General features: G+C 49.4%; 4 protein-coding genes across 4 annotated transcripts; 2 read left to right on the forward strand and 2 right to left on the reverse strand.

The window, feature by feature from the left end:
• Positions 1-166: 166 nt before the first annotated feature.
• Positions 167-961, reverse strand: Triagg1_1723 (uncharacterized protein; the record flags this gene model as incomplete). The annotated part of the gene is made up of 1 exon (XM_062895825.1): positions 167-961. The coding sequence occupies one exon, from the start codon at positions 959-961 to the stop codon at positions 167-169; it is 795 nt and encodes a 264-aa protein (XP_062759262.1).
• Positions 962-5018: 4057 nt separating this feature from the next.
• On the forward strand, positions 5019-6740 carry Triagg1_1724 (uncharacterized protein; the record flags this gene model as incomplete). The annotated part of the gene is made up of 2 exons (XM_062895826.1): positions 5019-5154; positions 5239-6740. 2 exons carry the CDS (start codon positions 5019-5021, stop codon positions 6738-6740), a joined length of 1638 nt encoding a protein of 545 aa, XP_062759263.1.
• A 2881-nt stretch (positions 6741-9621) lies between these two features.
• Triagg1_1725 (uncharacterized protein) lies at positions 9622-11423 on the forward strand (the record flags this gene model as incomplete). The annotated part of the gene is made up of 5 exons (XM_062895827.1): positions 9622-10262; positions 10329-10518; positions 10569-10686; positions 10754-11065; positions 11122-11423. The coding sequence occupies 5 exons, from the start codon at positions 9622-9624 to the stop codon at positions 11421-11423; spliced, it is 1563 nt and encodes a 520-aa protein (XP_062759264.1).
• Positions 11424-11609: 186 nt separating this feature from the next.
• Triagg1_1726 (uncharacterized protein) lies at positions 11610-15530 on the reverse strand (the record flags this gene model as incomplete). The annotated part of the gene is made up of 4 exons (XM_062895828.1): positions 11610-13315; positions 13368-14899; positions 14951-15317; positions 15374-15530. 4 exons carry the CDS (start codon positions 15528-15530, stop codon positions 11610-11612), a joined length of 3762 nt encoding a protein of 1253 aa, XP_062759265.1.
• Positions 15531-16644: the final 1114 nt, after the last annotated feature.

Consider the following 16644-nt stretch of genomic DNA (forward strand, 5'->3'; position numbering starts at 1 on the left):
TTGATTGTCCGAGTGGTCGATTGTCCAGCGCAACGCGGTCCATATTTCCCTCTGCATTCTTCATATCATGAGAAAATGCCGTCCGGACCGCGCACACCCATAGCCGCAAAATATCCAACTGCTTGCCAAACCTCCCTCTCAACCATAATCCGGAAACAATGCCCGACTAGAGCAACTCAGGTTCCCAATTATACGTCTCAGGCTTTCCAAAACTTTTCGCAATCTCCCTCACCGTCTGGTATCCAAAGCGGCGCACATTCAGCGGACGAATAGTCAACTCCTTGACGCATCTCACAGTCGGAAGCTCTGCGGTTTGCCCATCCTTCATGGTGCCAAAGTCAAGCTCGACATTCTCCACGGCGCGCAGCTCCTCCATTAGACCCATGTGCTCGCGAACGAGCCTGCATATGCTGCCGCGCAGCTCGCATGGGCGCACTTGCCGTGATAGACTGCAGTTTTCTTCCATCGTACACGTCTCGGGTAAATCGCATGGATAGATGTCCTTATCGAAGACGCAGCAGTCGAAGCGATGCCTCAGTCTGTTTGGGGCGTGCACACTAATCTCCAGGGCGAGCCCCGGGCCATTATCGACGTCCACATCGCCCCAGGAACTGAGTATATCCATCAGTGTCCACATGGCATTCGTAAAGACTTGGTTGTTTCTGGTGAGCTGTTCAGATGGTTCCAGGCGGTTGCAGCAAAAGAAGCATTCCCATTTCGGAGGTTGGATACGCAGCCAAATGTGCTTGATAATATCCTCCCGGCCCCGGGCGTTTTGGCGAAAGTCATCCAGGCACGAGTAATTTAAAACGAGCTTCCGAAAGGTCCTCCTTTCAAAGAAATCTTGCCATTCTCTGCAGACTGCGGCGTAATTGGCTGTACTTGCTTTGGGCCGTGTCGAGAGTATGACTTCAAAGACTTGATGCTTGAGTTCGGGCGGCAAGTCTTTCCACTTCGCCATACTGGATGAACCGTGGGGTGAACCGTGGGATGGACAGTTTAAGAAACGAGTGAGATTGAGCAACGAATGGAAGAGAAATGGTAGGCATACGAATGGAAAGAAAAAGGCAGGCATAAAGAATAAATACCTGTTGAGAAAAAAGAAAAAAAGCCGTGGCTGAAGGATACTCGCAAAAGTAAAAGCTGAAAATTCTTCAATACTATAGTTTAGATCGATGGCATACTCCGAACCATTAAACTATCAGTATAGCCACAGCAGAGGCCTTCACCTTGGGCGAAGATTTGAGTTTTATCTGCTTGAACCTGGCCATGCTTATAGTTCATTGAGTCAAGATAACAACTTTAGATTGTTCAAAAGCTTAAGCCACTATAGAGATGTAGAGTGGTCATCCAGCCTCACTGGGTATCTAAGTTACAGATTCCACAAAGTGTAAAAGATGTATACACTTTGGCCATGTTGATACTCGAGAGTCTATTCAAATTGGAATTATAACATTAAAATTTACTTTGCTAATAACTTTACCTCCCTAGTAGAGACAGGGAATTACCGATATGCGGTACCTCTATCAGGTTGCGGTCTGTACCTATACCGGAAGTCGAAGCCGGATCGTCCGTTTACAGCACTATGGGCCAAAGCACCGTGGCGAAAAAGCAGATACACTTGTGATTCGGCATATTGAAGTGTATCATCCTGTATGAGGGCGACAAGCAACCAACGTATGTGGAGAATTCACCAATGGCTCTAGGGTATAAGAGCCGATTTGTAGTATTCGTAATACGCACCCAAAGTACGGAGTACATGTGCGAGTACATGGTACCTGCTGCCGAATTCCGTACAAATAGCAGTGGATAATCCCGAGAGATCTCATTCCGAGAGATCCTTGTGCATGGGCATCGTAGAATACGAGTTTTGATAAAAGCTTGTGCGGTTGCGATTACTAAGTCTCCGTGGTTGGCCAAGAACGATGCTTAAATGAACGTGGTGTGTAAGGCAGAGCACGAGATGTTAAGAACCAACATACAGGGAGTTAGGACCTATTGTGTTGCCTATTTCCGTCGAGTCAACTCTTCTTCCAGAAATGTATCGATCAGGATACAATTCTACCAATACGAAGCAGAGGCGGCTGTGTTGCTTCCTGCGAGCCTCCGAAGATAGGTAACAACCAGACAATGTTTCTAAATTAAACACTCAATATCGGCTAAGAAGCGAATGGCCAATGGATGGTGGCAAGTCGTAACTGAGAATGAGTCGACTCTGGTCTCACTCTTCTTCTTTTCTCTCTTTGCCCCCGAATCTTTTTTTTCTATTCCAAGTGGGACTTGCTGGGATCCTTGACAAGCTGATAAGGGTGCGTGGATGCTTGTGCCTGTCCTGTGCCTGGGAAACTGGGTCCAAGACTGCGAGCCTGTGATTCAGGGGATTTTGGTGTCATCCTGGCCCCTCTTGGTCACTGGACGGCGCATTCTAGCGCATGTGGATTTGCATTTCAACGCCCTTGTTTAAAGGCCGAGCAGACGGCTAGCTTGATTCACAATGGCCAGAACCAAATGCCAATTGGACCCTCCAAAGCTGGAGAGTCGATGGCCCGCAACGTTGTCGCACAACACCACGAACGACGAGAGAAAGGCTGGACTGAAGGTCATCGCCCTAGGTCTAGAAAGGCGCTGCCGGCGATATGCTGCATAACGCCACCAGAGATTTGCCCAGTAGCGCCGCGTGGCGTCCCAAATGGCCATGCTAATGCAGCAGCTTCATCCTTCCGTGGCATGCGGCATCAGCAGTCGAGGATTTTGGATCTGGATCGAATCAAGGTTAGGTTAGCATAGAAGCACAAGATGCATCGACGCCTCCTGTTTGAGCTGCTGCTCCTTTACGCCAAGTACTGGTACTCTGACGCTCTGCTGCACGGCGCACGGCCTTGCCGCAAGGCCTTTCCCCCTTCTTCGCGAGGCTCCCAGTAATTGCAGGACTCGCAGCAGAAAAAAGACGACTGACTGGCCCTCCACTGCAATTTCAAGAGCCTGATTATGCGCTTCCGGAGACCGATGGAGCTTCCCGAACTGGCCTCTGCCAAAGACCAAGAGCCAAGTCGATGACTTGCCTCCTGCATTAGTGCGGTACTCGTAGGAGCCACCCGAGCCTTTGCCTGGAGAGTGTAACCAATTATCTCGGTCGGTGGGGATGGCGCCCCTGTCGAGTAGCGTCAAGCTGCTTGGATGGCAACCCCTGGCTCATCCCCTTTCTTGGGTGGATTGTTGCTTGGATGAGTGGCGCCCCCCCGCGCGACTCGGCTCTTTTTGGAGGCAAGTTCGCAGCAGAAGAGGGCCAGTAGGAGCGCCAGCAGTGCGGCGAGACGCCCAAAGCGGCTGGAGAAGCGCCATGAATGAATCTGACTGCAGAGCGCAAGACGTGAGGTGCGGTGTGGTGCAGGCTGTATGTACTGTACAGTAGTCTGTAGGTACTAACTGTAGGTAAATCGGCGCGGGAGATGTCGAGGTGCATATGCTCGCACGTGTCCGAGTGCTGCCATCGCTGCAGCCTCTCTATCTCTGCTGCTGCTGCTGCTGCTGCTGCTGCTGCTGGAGATGTCGCGTCATGGGTTGTGTGATTTGTTGGGTTCGGGTTTGAGAGACTTGACAGGAATGAACTCGAGTTCCGGTGCGAGGAGGAGAATGTCGGCCGGGAAAATAGCCCCAGCCGTGGGAGGCGCCAGGCACAAGACGCCCAGCTCATTGACTTGATTTGATGGAGATTGAAGGCACAAGCAGAGGTAGAAGCAGAGGTAGCAGTACCCGAGCCAGCACGGCCCTGCACGCGCTCAAGCACCAGACCCGTCAAGGACCACCGGTAACGGTACTAGCACCAGTACCGTTACCGCCAGAGGATCCCCTGACGCCCCTGTAGAAACGGCCGGTACAGGGCTGCACAGGCTTCAGCGCCCTGTAGAAGCCCGCCCAGCAGCCCCTCCCCCGTCGCCGGCACGCAGCACCTCGAAGCCGCTAGACGTGTCCCCCAGCGCTGTCAATGCCAGGCCCCGACCGCGCAAGTACCGGTACAAGGCCCAACCGACCAAGGCCAGGCCAGGCGGGACGGACCACTCGCTGGGCAGCTCGTCGCGAGCGATACCTGGCGAGTACATGTAGCTGCTCGCATCCGCCTTCACCTTGATCCCCTTTCTCTCCCCCTTTGGAACCTGTTGGACCGCCCACGTCTTTTTTCGCTCCCTTCCAGTTTGTTCTGTGCTTGTCTTTCTCTCCTTCCCTTCCAACTGATTCACCGCAGGCAAGCAGACAGACGCCAGTGGCCTCTTCCTCTCAGCATCTTGCAGCTTTCATCGTTTCTCCTCCCTGCAAATCCCCCCCAACGCAACAACAGGCTGAACTGGTGCATCTGCATGCGTTGATCTGCGCCGCACCCACCGAAGATCTTGCAAAATCCAGTCGCCTGACCAGTATCTGCATTCGACTGTCGTCACAGCAAAGTCATCAAATCGCAATCTCAATCTCAGCTTCCCAGCCAGCTGGTGGTGTGGCCTATTATTATTACCTTGCCTACCTTACAGGTACTGTCCAGTCCTCGTACTCTGCAGTACACAAACGCCTCCCGGCCGCCACTTTCGAGACCGCGTTTCTTTTTTTGGAGTCTCGCCTCCGATCCGTTCAATCACATTTGATTCTGTCGTGGCGCTTCGACCGTTGGACGTTCGGAGAAGGGACACCCCCATTCACAGCAGCTTTATTGTTTTTTATTTTATTTTTTTCGACTCAACCATCTCCATTATCCCCCGCCAGGTGCAACGTGCACTTTGTCAGTGGCTGAATCTTATTCTTGTATGCGCACAGGCCTGGTTGCTGCTTGTTCTCTCGACTTCTTTTCGCACTGCCGCTGCGCATCTTCTGCCGCGGCCTGGACAAGCGATTTAGTCGAACGCTGGTGCTGAAACCTACGCGCCATCAAAACTCTCCCCTATTCTCCCCCCTTTCAACGCTTTCTCGAGCTCCTTGCGCCATCGCAGCTTCAGTCGGGTGACTGCCCGCGACATAATCAACAATGGCCAATGCGTGAGTCGACTCCCTCCCTCCGTTTCCAGGGCGATGCGGCAATTGTCATGATCTGCAAGCTAATGGAACATAACCACAGAATTGGATCCGTCTTTCGCGATTTCTGGCATACCATGACCAGTAATGACCGACGTATGTCTTGGGCCCTTTTTTTCCTTCATCACGTTCAAAACCAAGCAGTCGACCATGTGTACTAACTGCGCTGGCTTCTTCTAGACTCTTCCTTTGATTCACCGCAACGAACGGGGCGTCATGTCCCTCTACAGAATGGCCGCAACATCATGACGGGCATCGCAACCGCTTCCGACTCTCGAGCCGACATTCATAGCCCGTACTTTGACGACTCTCGCGCGCCCTCTGCGCAAGGCTCGCCCACCAACGGCACCCGAGGATACTCGCCCGGCCTCCGATCGCAAAACGTAAATAAGGATGGTTTCGAAGTCCAGTCGCCCGGTGACGTAGCCATGCAGTCATTTGAGAATGGCCTGCCCCCGCCGCCCCCTGTTGCACACTCTTGGAGGCGCATAGACGCGTGGGCTGAGGAGAACTACCCAGAGCTGTTTGACCAGCTGTGTGAGGGTGCCACAAACAACGACCTCAATGACTTGGAGCACCAATTGGATTGCTCGCTGCCTCAAGATGTCCGCGAGTCTCTCATGATTCACGACGGCCAGGAGCGAGGTGGAATGCCCTCTGGTATTATTTTCGGCTCCATGTTGATGGACTGTGAGGAGATTCCCCAGGAGTGGGAGACGTGGCGCCAGGTGAACCAGCAGTTCATGCTGGATGCCGCCGCCAACAAGCCGCCGACCCCGTCGGGTAGCGAGGCGTCCTCTTCCAGGCAGCGACCTGGTTCGTCTTCGTCATCCAACGGCCCTGGCGAATGGAGACAGAATCTCTTGGCCAAGCAGACCTGCATTCCGCCCAACACCGTCCAGAAGGCTTACGCACACGCCGGCTGGATTCCTCTTGTCCGTGACTGGGGTGGCAACAATTTGGCTGTTGATCTCGCGCCCGGACCGGCTGGTCGATATGGCCAGATCATCCTCTTTGGTCGTGACTACGACACCAAATACGTGGTTGCTCGCTCTTGGGCGGCGTTCCTTGCCGTGGTAGCCGACGACCTCAACAGCGGCAAGTGGTTCGTTGACGAGGAGACTAACGAGCTCAAGCTACGAGAATTCAAGGACGCGCGCGTCGAGCCCTCTTACTTCAACATTCTCCGATGGAGAATGGACCAGAAGCACGGTCGCCGGGCCGCCGCAGCCAAACGACAGTCCCAGGGCCCCTCCCAACAGGCTTCCAAGAGCAACTCGCCTCTGGGCTCTAGATCGGCCTCTCCCTATGCCAATCCCCAAGACTCGGCCGGCGACATCCGCGGCCGGTCTATGCAGCGACTTCGCGATTCCGCTCCTCTTACTAGCCCCATGAGGAACGGTCTCGGCAAACCCCAGGCCCCTCTTCTCAGCCGCGTGACGGAGGAGGCGACGATTGAGCTTACCGACGCCGTTATCGAGCCCAGCACCTTGGTCGACGTGGAGGATGATGATGATTCTCCGCGAAACAGCGAGGAGGGCAAGCGTCCAACAGTCACAACACTTGAGCGGACATCGTCAGACTTGGCCAAGGACAAGGGCAAGGAAGTCGAGGTTCCCAAGGCAGCCAGCAAAACACCCGAGGTTGTGATTGATGACACCATGAAGGAAATTGAGATTTAGACGGATTTCGCATAACGAGTCGAGGCGGCAGAAATGAAGGAGCTACCGAGTTGATATCGAAGACTCCATGATGGCACGACTTGAAGTTCCCGTAGACCGGTCAATGACAGAAGCGGTCTCCGTTCACGCGTCAGTATCTACGTTTTTAACAAAAACACACTTTGGGCGTTGGTGGCGTTATGGCGGCCGCTGGAGGCGTGTCATAAGCATTTTGCTTTTTTTTTTTCCTTTTTTTTTCTTTTCTTTTCCTATTCGTTTCTTCTTTTACTACTCTACTTCAGTTTCTTTATTCTTTCCACCAAACTTTTTTCTCTTTGGAAGATGTACAGCGCTTGAGAAAGCATTAGAGCGGCAGAAGAAATCGGCACACGACTTATACTGGGCTATTGCCTTTATTTCTTTACAGAAAATGCTTTAGCGAAAGACCCTGTTTGGCCGAGGTTTTTACATCTGGTTGCTGCTGGGGCATGATGAGCGAAGCTGGGCTATGAATGCAGAAAGGGTTGTAATTGCTGTGTATCATTATGAAGGCTTTATTCTGCATTGGACTGTACTGGTAATTAGAAGGATAAAATGGATTTTGCCATGATTAGTCGAGGATGAATGGAAAAAACGATTAATATCAGATTTGCTTGATTGCTTGATTACTTGCTTGCTGTAGGTAGTTTCTGTATTGGGGTGGATTCGTGGCGTGAACTTGGTTGCCATGGCTGTAGGACGGTAAAGTAAAGTAAACAGCGGGAAAGGCGCTGTTGATGGCAATTGGCCAATGGGAAGAGGGCGGCTCGGGAAGCGCAGGCGGGCGCTGGCGCTAAATGGGTTTGGCGCATTCTTTCCATTGTTATTTTCAATTCGTTTTCGGACATTGTTTTTTTGATGGTGTCTGGGGGGATTGTTTGGCACAGTTGCTGGATTTTGTAGTTGTTCTTGTCCTCCTTTTTTTTTTTTTTTTTAGAGAGAGGGTGATGTCATTATCGTCATCTTACAGCAGGTCGGTTTTTGGCCATCAAGGTGCGCTTAAGTAAGCGGAATTACGAGTTTGTCGAGTTCGTTCGTCGAGTTCGTATTGATGGAGTACGTACTCGTATTTGCCACAAACCTTCCCCTTTGCCTTACATATCTCAGCATTTCTTACTGTGGCTGCTTTCAATCACCATATGCAGTCTCTAGCATTTCACGATTACATCTTTTCAATTTATTAATACATATCATCATCATTCTATTGGTTGTTCTTCCTCATTTCTCTTTATCAATCGTCCAGGGGAATCACATATTCAGACGACGAAAGAGATGTCTCTACATAACAGCCTACGGCGTCCCATACTGTCGTCTCCCTAATCTGTCTTCGACTCTGAACCAGCTTAGAGCACGAAACCAGTAGGTATGAAGCGATTTGACATCAGACTGATCGATATCGCCGGCTAGCACGCGGTTGTGTAGCGATGTCACGATGCAGCGGCACCGATTGATGGCCAGAGTGCGCAGTCCCACGTGAAATAGCTGGCATGTCGAAGATACAGTGTAATATCCAGCTGCACAGAACGTCACGAAAGCTCCGTTGTCTAGGTATGGGCCGTAATGTAAGCTGCGTACCAGGTACGATGCGGACATCAAGATTGACCTGTATCACAGTTTGCGAAAAAAGACATTAGCCGTGCTGTTAGACCAAACCCCGACTCGGGGAGAAGCAAAGACTACGATAACCATATTGCAGAGGCATCCTTGAAGGGAGAAGAGAAACGAACCATATCGTGAGAGAGCCAGCAATGTCAATCATGTGTTTGCCATTCTCATAAAGCAGGTCCAAGATATTCTTCAATGCGACCAAGCCCGAGATGGCCATGTCGGATTCCACCGTGTGCCGCCATCCGTCACTAGGCATGTTTCCATCACCGTAACGGACAATGCTATAACTTTGTTGAGAATACGCTGCTGTTTGTACTTCTTCTCTGTCAGTTCACGGTACCCTATTTGGTGGCTTAGTTTCACGAGGGTGACCTCAACTCACCTCGGCCATTCTCTGGGATCACGCCCTTTGAATCCTTATTGCAATCTCTATGCTCGACATATTTTCCCAGATGATGCCCGACGGAGCGTATCTTTGAATCAAATTCCACCCAGGTGGCTGCCTCGTCCAGCCTGTGATAGTGGTTGGGAGCAAATACAAATGCGGTCGAGCTTCCTCTGTCCGACTGAGGCGAATTCAGGTAACGGACAAGTCCATTGCTTTCAGTTGCCGATGGTCGGCCTCCCGTTTCCGCATTGCTGTAGTAGTCGGACATCTTGGTCGGCAGTTCATTTTACCAATATACAGCCGCTATCCAGGGCACGATTGATGTTGCCATACGGGAGTCTGTCAACACATTTTCGAAAACATGCAGGGTCAAGATGGATGCAGCCGCCGGATGGCCACAATATTGGCTAAAGGACGTCGACATGATCGGTATTTACCTGGTCGGCACTTTGGCTACAACCCCGCAGCAGGATTGCCAATAGCTCAGTCGGAGAAGAATGTGCCGCTCCAGTCGTCCTGAGCTACGTGTTCGTTCATGCATCACGTCCAATCCGCGGGCGCAAAAACTACCTCGGGAATAGACTTGGGCATCAACCAATTAATATGGCGAAATCATGACGTTATCTGGAGATTGGATGGAACGATGGTATACTTTGATATGCATATCACCGAATTACGCGGCTGCAGCATGTGACGGGAAAGGCAAAGTGACTCCCTCAAAAGTCGTCAATCTTTGTGATGCGGCATCGTTTTCTCCTGTTGTGAACTATAATTTTTGCCTTGGATAGACCTCATCCCATTTTCTTCTCAATAAAGAGAGAAAGGAAGCATCTTTCGAGTACATAAATTACCCATCGCAATCGTCTAATGTCCGGCCCTGAGGATTCTTCAAGCTCGTTCTTTGTGATGGGTGGAAAACCTCCAAACTATGAGGACGTCGAAACCATCACTGTTGACCCAAACCCAAAGCTGCTGCTTCGACTGGAAGTCTGGCACTTCTCCAGTGACGGTAGATCGCAAAGGAAGAACAAACGATTTGCCGAGGCGTTCAAGGAGATCAGTCTGGAGAACTGGGATGTGAAGGAGGTCGCCGTTATTGAACCAGATGGCGCTTCTAGTCGTGATGATTTTGTACCCATACAGGCAAGAAACCTTTTATTTATCCATCGTGCCAGCACCGGATCTCGTAGCATTGTAGCTGATAATGTGCTTCTCTCATTCAAGGTTGAATTCAAGCATAATGAGTACACCGACAACGACCCCAACGGCAGAGCCCAGAACCACGTCCGAGAGCTCTTCAGGCGTATTATCCCATCCGTCATCTTTCGGTTCTTTCTCAATATCCACAGCAAGCCGCATACTATGAGCTTGATTGCTCGCAACGTGTCGCCCGACCACCAGCAGAGATATTGTCAGCTTTTCATTATCAATAAGCTGAACATTCGGGTTGACCAACTTTTGACACCTGCTGGAATGGACGATGCGTGTATCGATGAGATTGCAGCCCGGTATGACTTCCTGGCTTATCGTTGGTGAATGTATCATCACCGAGTACCCATTGCTGACATGTGAAGATTATCTACTCTACCCAATGGCCTTTCAACGTTGTCGCAGATTGTGGAGATATTTTCTATATACCAGCTCCTGCACGGGCAAACCGTGCCCCAATTTTCCTTTATGCACAAGCAAGATGCTGACCAAGTCTTTGATGTGCGAACATCCGTTCTTGGGGATATCGAACCCCTTGTTAGGATCGCGGAAGAGGTAGTACTTGTCATCCTTCTCATCAAGTAGGATGTTCTGACCGGATACAGTTGAGGCCATTGTATGAGGCCAATATGGGCCAAACAGTGACGGAGAAGTTGGCGACGGAGTTCCAGGTCGAGTTTGCAGATGTTATGGGAAATCTGGGGAAAGTAAAAAGCGACATGTGTCCGTATTCTTCTCACCCAATCTGTCTATTGCTGCCTTTCAAAGATCTAATCTCGATCTGATTCAGGTTTTACTCCTCAGCAATTATACGAGACTGGCTTGAATCTCCGTACGGGAAACACCATGCTTTCAAGAGCGAGAGACTTTTTAGGGCCGCATCTAGATCGTCAAGTCGAGCGATATGAGAACGATATGCGATTGCCTAAAAACATTCGATTTGGAAGTGTCATAGCGGGTGCAAGTACTGGAGGGGCGATTCTTCTTGGCGGTTTGGCCTCGAATCCTTTGACTTTGACGATTGCTGTGTTTTTGTACGCGGCTGTAGCAGCGCAGAGCAACATAGGGGCGATTTCGAAGAAGAGTGAAGCAATCAAAGCATGTGAGTCATTTAAGAAATCCTCCTCTCATGGCTTAATCTAACATTTTGCATTGCAGTTTTACGAGATTTAAAAGATATGGCGGATGTGTTTGACGAAGCTCGTAGGTCTGTCGCCGTGGCTGTGTGCCAGGACATTTTTAACATAGGACTCGATGACTTGGGGCAACACGAGCGAACGGCGATTCTGCACAGCTTTGGTATTGATGTTAGTGCACTGAGGCATGAAGAATATCGCCAGAGTCTTGTTGAGAGCAGTATTGAGAAGCTGATGGCTTATTATAAGGAGATGGGAACGGATTTCGAGCACATGGTTATGGTGTGTGGGCATGATCTGAATAATGCAAAGGTTCCGCTGTAATTTATGATTACTAGCAGAAAATTATGAAATAGACCAAGTAGTTTGTCTATGTGAGGAGAGCGACTCAGAACATACCGGGATCTCAAATTACACCGAGGGATATAGTAGGCTATATATAAATCATCAAGTCGGGTATCACAACATACAATTGACAAAAAGAAAACATCGCCCTGTTACTGGTTTCCTTCAGAGCCAAGTGCCATTTCTCACTGGCTCAAACGTCCCTTGATTCCTCCTCCTCAAATCTCCCGTCACCACCCTCTGCAGCAAAGTCTTCTTCTCTTTCAACGACGCGGGATCAACCAGAGCCACATAAGGGTCCATGTCGATCCCCAGATGTACTTTCTGATCTACCCCGATATATCGGCCAAAACTATACGTCTTTTTCTCCCTTGATTTGCCATCTTGGCCTCTTGAAGACGGCCCTTGATCTTCTAGGATGTGACTTGCTGAGACAAAGGCAAGGACCGAGCCTATAGTGGTGGGAACGCGGGGGAGGTTGAATATGATGCCGCGGGAGTAGAATATGACGACTGCGACGATGTTGAGAGATAGGACCGTCACGGCTATTATAAAAGCGTTTTGGTCCATGAATATCCGTGTTTCTTCTGTTAGCCTTTGGCCTGTTATTGAAGCCTCTTCGTCACCAGGCACAAATAGTTGTTGATTAAGGCTAAGGAGGATCGCAAACAATTGTCGGTACACTTTTTCGATTGCAGGAATCAAGTCATTAGGATCGGGAACCGGTTTACTGGGATCCAGAAAATCTCGGGCGTCGAGGGTCGTAGTCAAGAGGTAGTTAATCCAGTCTCTTGATAGTGTGTCGTTATGCCATACCCTCCCATATGCTCTGACGAGGTTATTCATATTGATGATCATCCTGTTTGTCTGTACATCCCCGTCGTCGCCGTCCAGATGTGTGGAAAGATCGCTCGTTCTTTCGTATTCTAGCACGTTGCCCTCTGCATCATGCCGCACATCAAACATAGCCGTCTGAAAGAATATATGACAAATAGCAAAGCTTGCTTCAACGGTCGCATTCATGTTTAGTGCTTGAGGTGTTCTACCCCATCCAAACGTCATAGGTCGGCTGCAATCATCGAAAGAGTCTTTCGACTGCAGGGAATCGCTATATTCAATAGCAGATTGGCCAGCAGGTCTAGTAGTTTGGTTCGTTCTAAACACCATTTCGGCAACCTCTAGCTGAGTAGTTGCATCGGCTGAACAAGCCGAAGCCAAACTCGCTGGATACGAGAGTGCGAGTGTATGTTGTGGCACGGCGGTGCAGTTCATGCTGGCGCCGAAACCTCGCGTGGGAATTCTATAAGTGCTGCTGCTGTTACTTTGGCCCCCGCTATCGACGGTATATGGCTGAAAGAAGTAATCAGACGTCGTCCAAGGTGGAAGTTGTGTTCCAGATGTGTAGTTCGCCATGGCAATGTATGCCTCATCTTGGTACAGACCGGTAGCTATCGTTCTCAAGGAGAAGTAAAGGTGCAAATCGAATACAGTTTGGTTATCGAACTGCGGAGCAATATTCGGGGTGAAAGTCGATGTATAGATTGCGGTTGTCTGATCCTCGTTGAAGAGAGCACCGAGTCCGACAGCGAGGACATTTGATAGCAGCGCAATGATACACAGCATAGCTAACATAAAGTGCCGCGATCTGAGCGCCCTCCAAATGACCAGTTGTGGAGGAAGTGCCGTGTAGGTGGTGTCAATGGATTTTGATGGCTCACTTCGGCCCCTCGATAGGACTTTAAACGGCTGGAGGAGACACATAAACCTGTTGATTAACACCCAAAAAGGTTCAGAGAAGGTAGCAAAGGCAGTGGGAATGTAGTTTTCGAGGATCTGTAACACCTCGAAACTATTCGATGGTCGTATAAGGCCTATGCTCAGTGTTAGGTCGTATCTCATTTGCTGCTTTCAGGCTATGCTAACCTTTGTTCTTGTCATTTTGAACCTTGAGGTATACAATGGTGGCAAGAGCGCCAACCTGCACCAGGCCAAACAATAGTCCAATTTCTCTCTTAAGAGGTGTTGGTCGAATGGGATCATAGTAGCCAATTGGTTTGTCGAATTTTCTCTCATTCTCGTCGCCCTCTGGACCATCCACCTTCTCTAGGTATATATTCCCATCACTGTTGTACTCGCCTCGCGTAAGCCGAAATTTGTCGTCTTTGAATAATTCTTTCAGCGACTTCTCGTCGGCGTGATCCGCCGGGCGGAATGACTTGTTCGTTTCTTGTCCGTGGCGAAAGATTGCGGCTAGCCGAGATATAGATGACGGGTTATTAGTTAAATAGCTCGTAGACGCATGGCAGAACCATAGCAAGCAGGTCGTAGAAATCGCCACAAAGAGGAGAAGGCCTTCGACAATGGCAGAAAATAGTCGACTGACAATAATCCCGCTCTGTTGAAACTCGGAAACTGCTGTGCTGTTGACTACAGTCGTATCATTAACCAACATCTGGTTTACCGCAATCGAAAACAGGTATTTGTGTGCGCGGTTGAACGCCTCATGTAGCAGGACAGGGTCGCCATATGGAGTTGCTGGCACGTTCCGGGGAGCAAGAGCATAGCCAACCATGTTGGAAACCGGGATGCTTAGATTAGTTTTGTCCAACCGAGGACTTTGTTCAATGACATACTCGAATGGAAAATCTCGGGTGATATCCAACACCTGTTCCATTGGCATACCGTTTGCGATCAAAAACTCAAAGGAAGTCGAATTGAATTCTTTTTCAGTTAGATGTTCTGGAGGAGAGATGGGTTGAATTGACGAATTCAACGGCTGGAAACCATTTGTGTCAACAGTAACCATCACCTGTTGCTTGTAGTAAGATGGCTCGCAGAACAGCGCAGTTATATCGACCTCGGGCATTTTTTGGGCACTGCCGCCCTTAGTCGACACCCATACGGCGAGAAATTGATGGGTCGCATTTGCAGTAGCAGGGCAGTTCTCGGTATCAGCCAACTGGTAGTCTGAGAATGGGCTAGTGTAATATCCAACATAGTACATCTTGAGATATGCGAAGACGTCGAGGTTGATGGTCGTATTACACCCCTGGCCGTTCCCAAAGTGCATCACCATGGTAGAAAAATTCTGTACCGGTTGCTCGGCCGGCCAACATTCGAGCTCGGTCCATAACTTTGTCGTTGTGGCGGTCCAATTCGTTTGGAGTTGAGACTCTCCAGGATCATTATCTATATAGAACGGAAGTGTGCCATAATCGGCGGTCGTAAAGGGAGGCCAAGATTGACTGAGCCATGCGATGGAATATCCGGTATTGAGGATCTGGTTTGTGAGATAGTCAGATTGGGTTGCCAACGGAACGATAGATGATCTCGTTCCAATTATTGCCGGTGCGGTTATGTTGACCAAGCCAGTTCCCATGATGGAACTTTGTAATGGGGTGATGAGCCAGAAGATGACAACCGTCACTGTTCCCGCGAAAAACACAGGCCAATGCCTTTGACTATTAGATTTCAGACTCTTTATGTGTGCAAATGGTAGAATTTACCTCCTCCTAGCAGCTTTAATGGGAACAGTGGCAATAAAGTCGTAGGGGTAATCGAGAAACATCGAGTTTTCGGCCGTTGCTCCTTCAAGCTTGGATAGCTCAAACCATGGCTGCATCCGTTTGACATCGAGATCCACCCAGCTCCATACCAGACTGTATAAGACTGCAATAATATTAGGAGCGTATAGATAGCTTATCATAGCATATTGTGGGATTTCGTCTTGTGTTCGTGAGAGCGCGAGGCCACCCCTAGAACGGCTGAGCTGTGCCAATGCTTCAATGGCACAACCAATTAGAAGCGTTAAAATCGTAAGCAGCGTCAAGATCGGGGCCGTCATAGACAGGGGCTTCCATCCTTTCTGTGATCCTGAACCATTTTAGTTGCTGTGTTCCCCTCATGAGCGTAGCCAGGTCCGTAATTACCATCCCGTCGTCGGAATGTCTCTCTTACACGCGGATACCACGTTGTTTTGGTCTCCAACCGACGTGCTGTATTATCTCGGAGCGACTGCGATTGCCATTGGCCGGGTACTGCGTGATCGTCAGGCGAGAGAGGCTCGAGTTCGGTTCGCGACGCCATAACGAAAGACAAATGCACCCAGAGATCCAATCCTAGTCCAAGGCTTCAAGCAAGCAGACAAGCAAAACATAACAATAGAAACCCGTCGCCAGCGACGGGCAAAAACCACGTATGTAAACCAAATGATCAAGGAATAGAGAAAAGAGAGGGAAATGAGGAATAAAAGAAAACGTACAAGATTGCGCTGAAGGATGGCACTGCCTCTATAATATATGAAGTCGCCCTATCGAATGCCTCACATGAGGCGAAGTCTAATCTCACGACTAACAGCAAATATACGTCCAGCTCTAACAAATACACACTGATTTTCTGTCATCAGGCTGTTATCATCGTACCTCACAAGGCTGTTGGTGCCATCCATCATCCTTGCTGCAGATATTCCATGTGTGAAACTTGACATCTCCACTTCAACCAACGTTTAAGCGCCAGGGATGCCGCCCCCAGCCAATAGACGCGAATCTTCACAGAGATTAGCCGCAAAAGCCCTGTCAATCACCGTTCTGTCTATCTCGAAATGGGAATCGCGAGGCTTTCAGCAGTTAATTTTAGTATAATTGCGTGGGTTTACTGTGGTTCTTCCAGCCTTGATGCTACGCTCTCGCGCTTATTTGTAGGGACGGGTTTTGCGCCTTAAAAAGGCCGAAGAAGCTCGCAATTTCGTCACCGTGAGTTCTGCAACCTATTCACTACTATGTTTCTTCGACCTTTTAGGCGTAGCTAGGTTTCTAACGAGATACAGCATCATGGGATGATGTCTATCATTTATTTCCAGTTCTCAATACCCTTTTCATCTAGGAAACACTTTCACATCGCTTAATAGTGACGAAGTGTTACGCTGTAAACTACAAGTATTACCACATCACCCCGGGATTGGAACCACCTTCACAAGGCAGGAGATTATATAGCACTTTTATGATGGTAAAGTAGTCAAACAGTTTGATGGTTAAAACCAAGGGTATGCCCATTTATATTTTCTAGGCCAAGCCAAACCCCCCATAATGATACAGAAAAAGAACGAAAGATACAAGTATATGTACATAAAAGAATGTCAATCCTTCTCACAAATGAATGTTCAAATGTTCATCACAAATCTATGCCAAATCCCTAGCCCGTT

This window comes from Trichoderma aggressivum (assembly GCF_033847375.1).
Source record: "Trichoderma aggressivum f. europaeum strain CBS 100526 chromosome Unknown scaffold_004, whole genome shotgun sequence".
Classification (NCBI taxonomy): Eukaryota; Fungi; Ascomycota; class Sordariomycetes; order Hypocreales; family Hypocreaceae; genus Trichoderma; species Trichoderma aggressivum.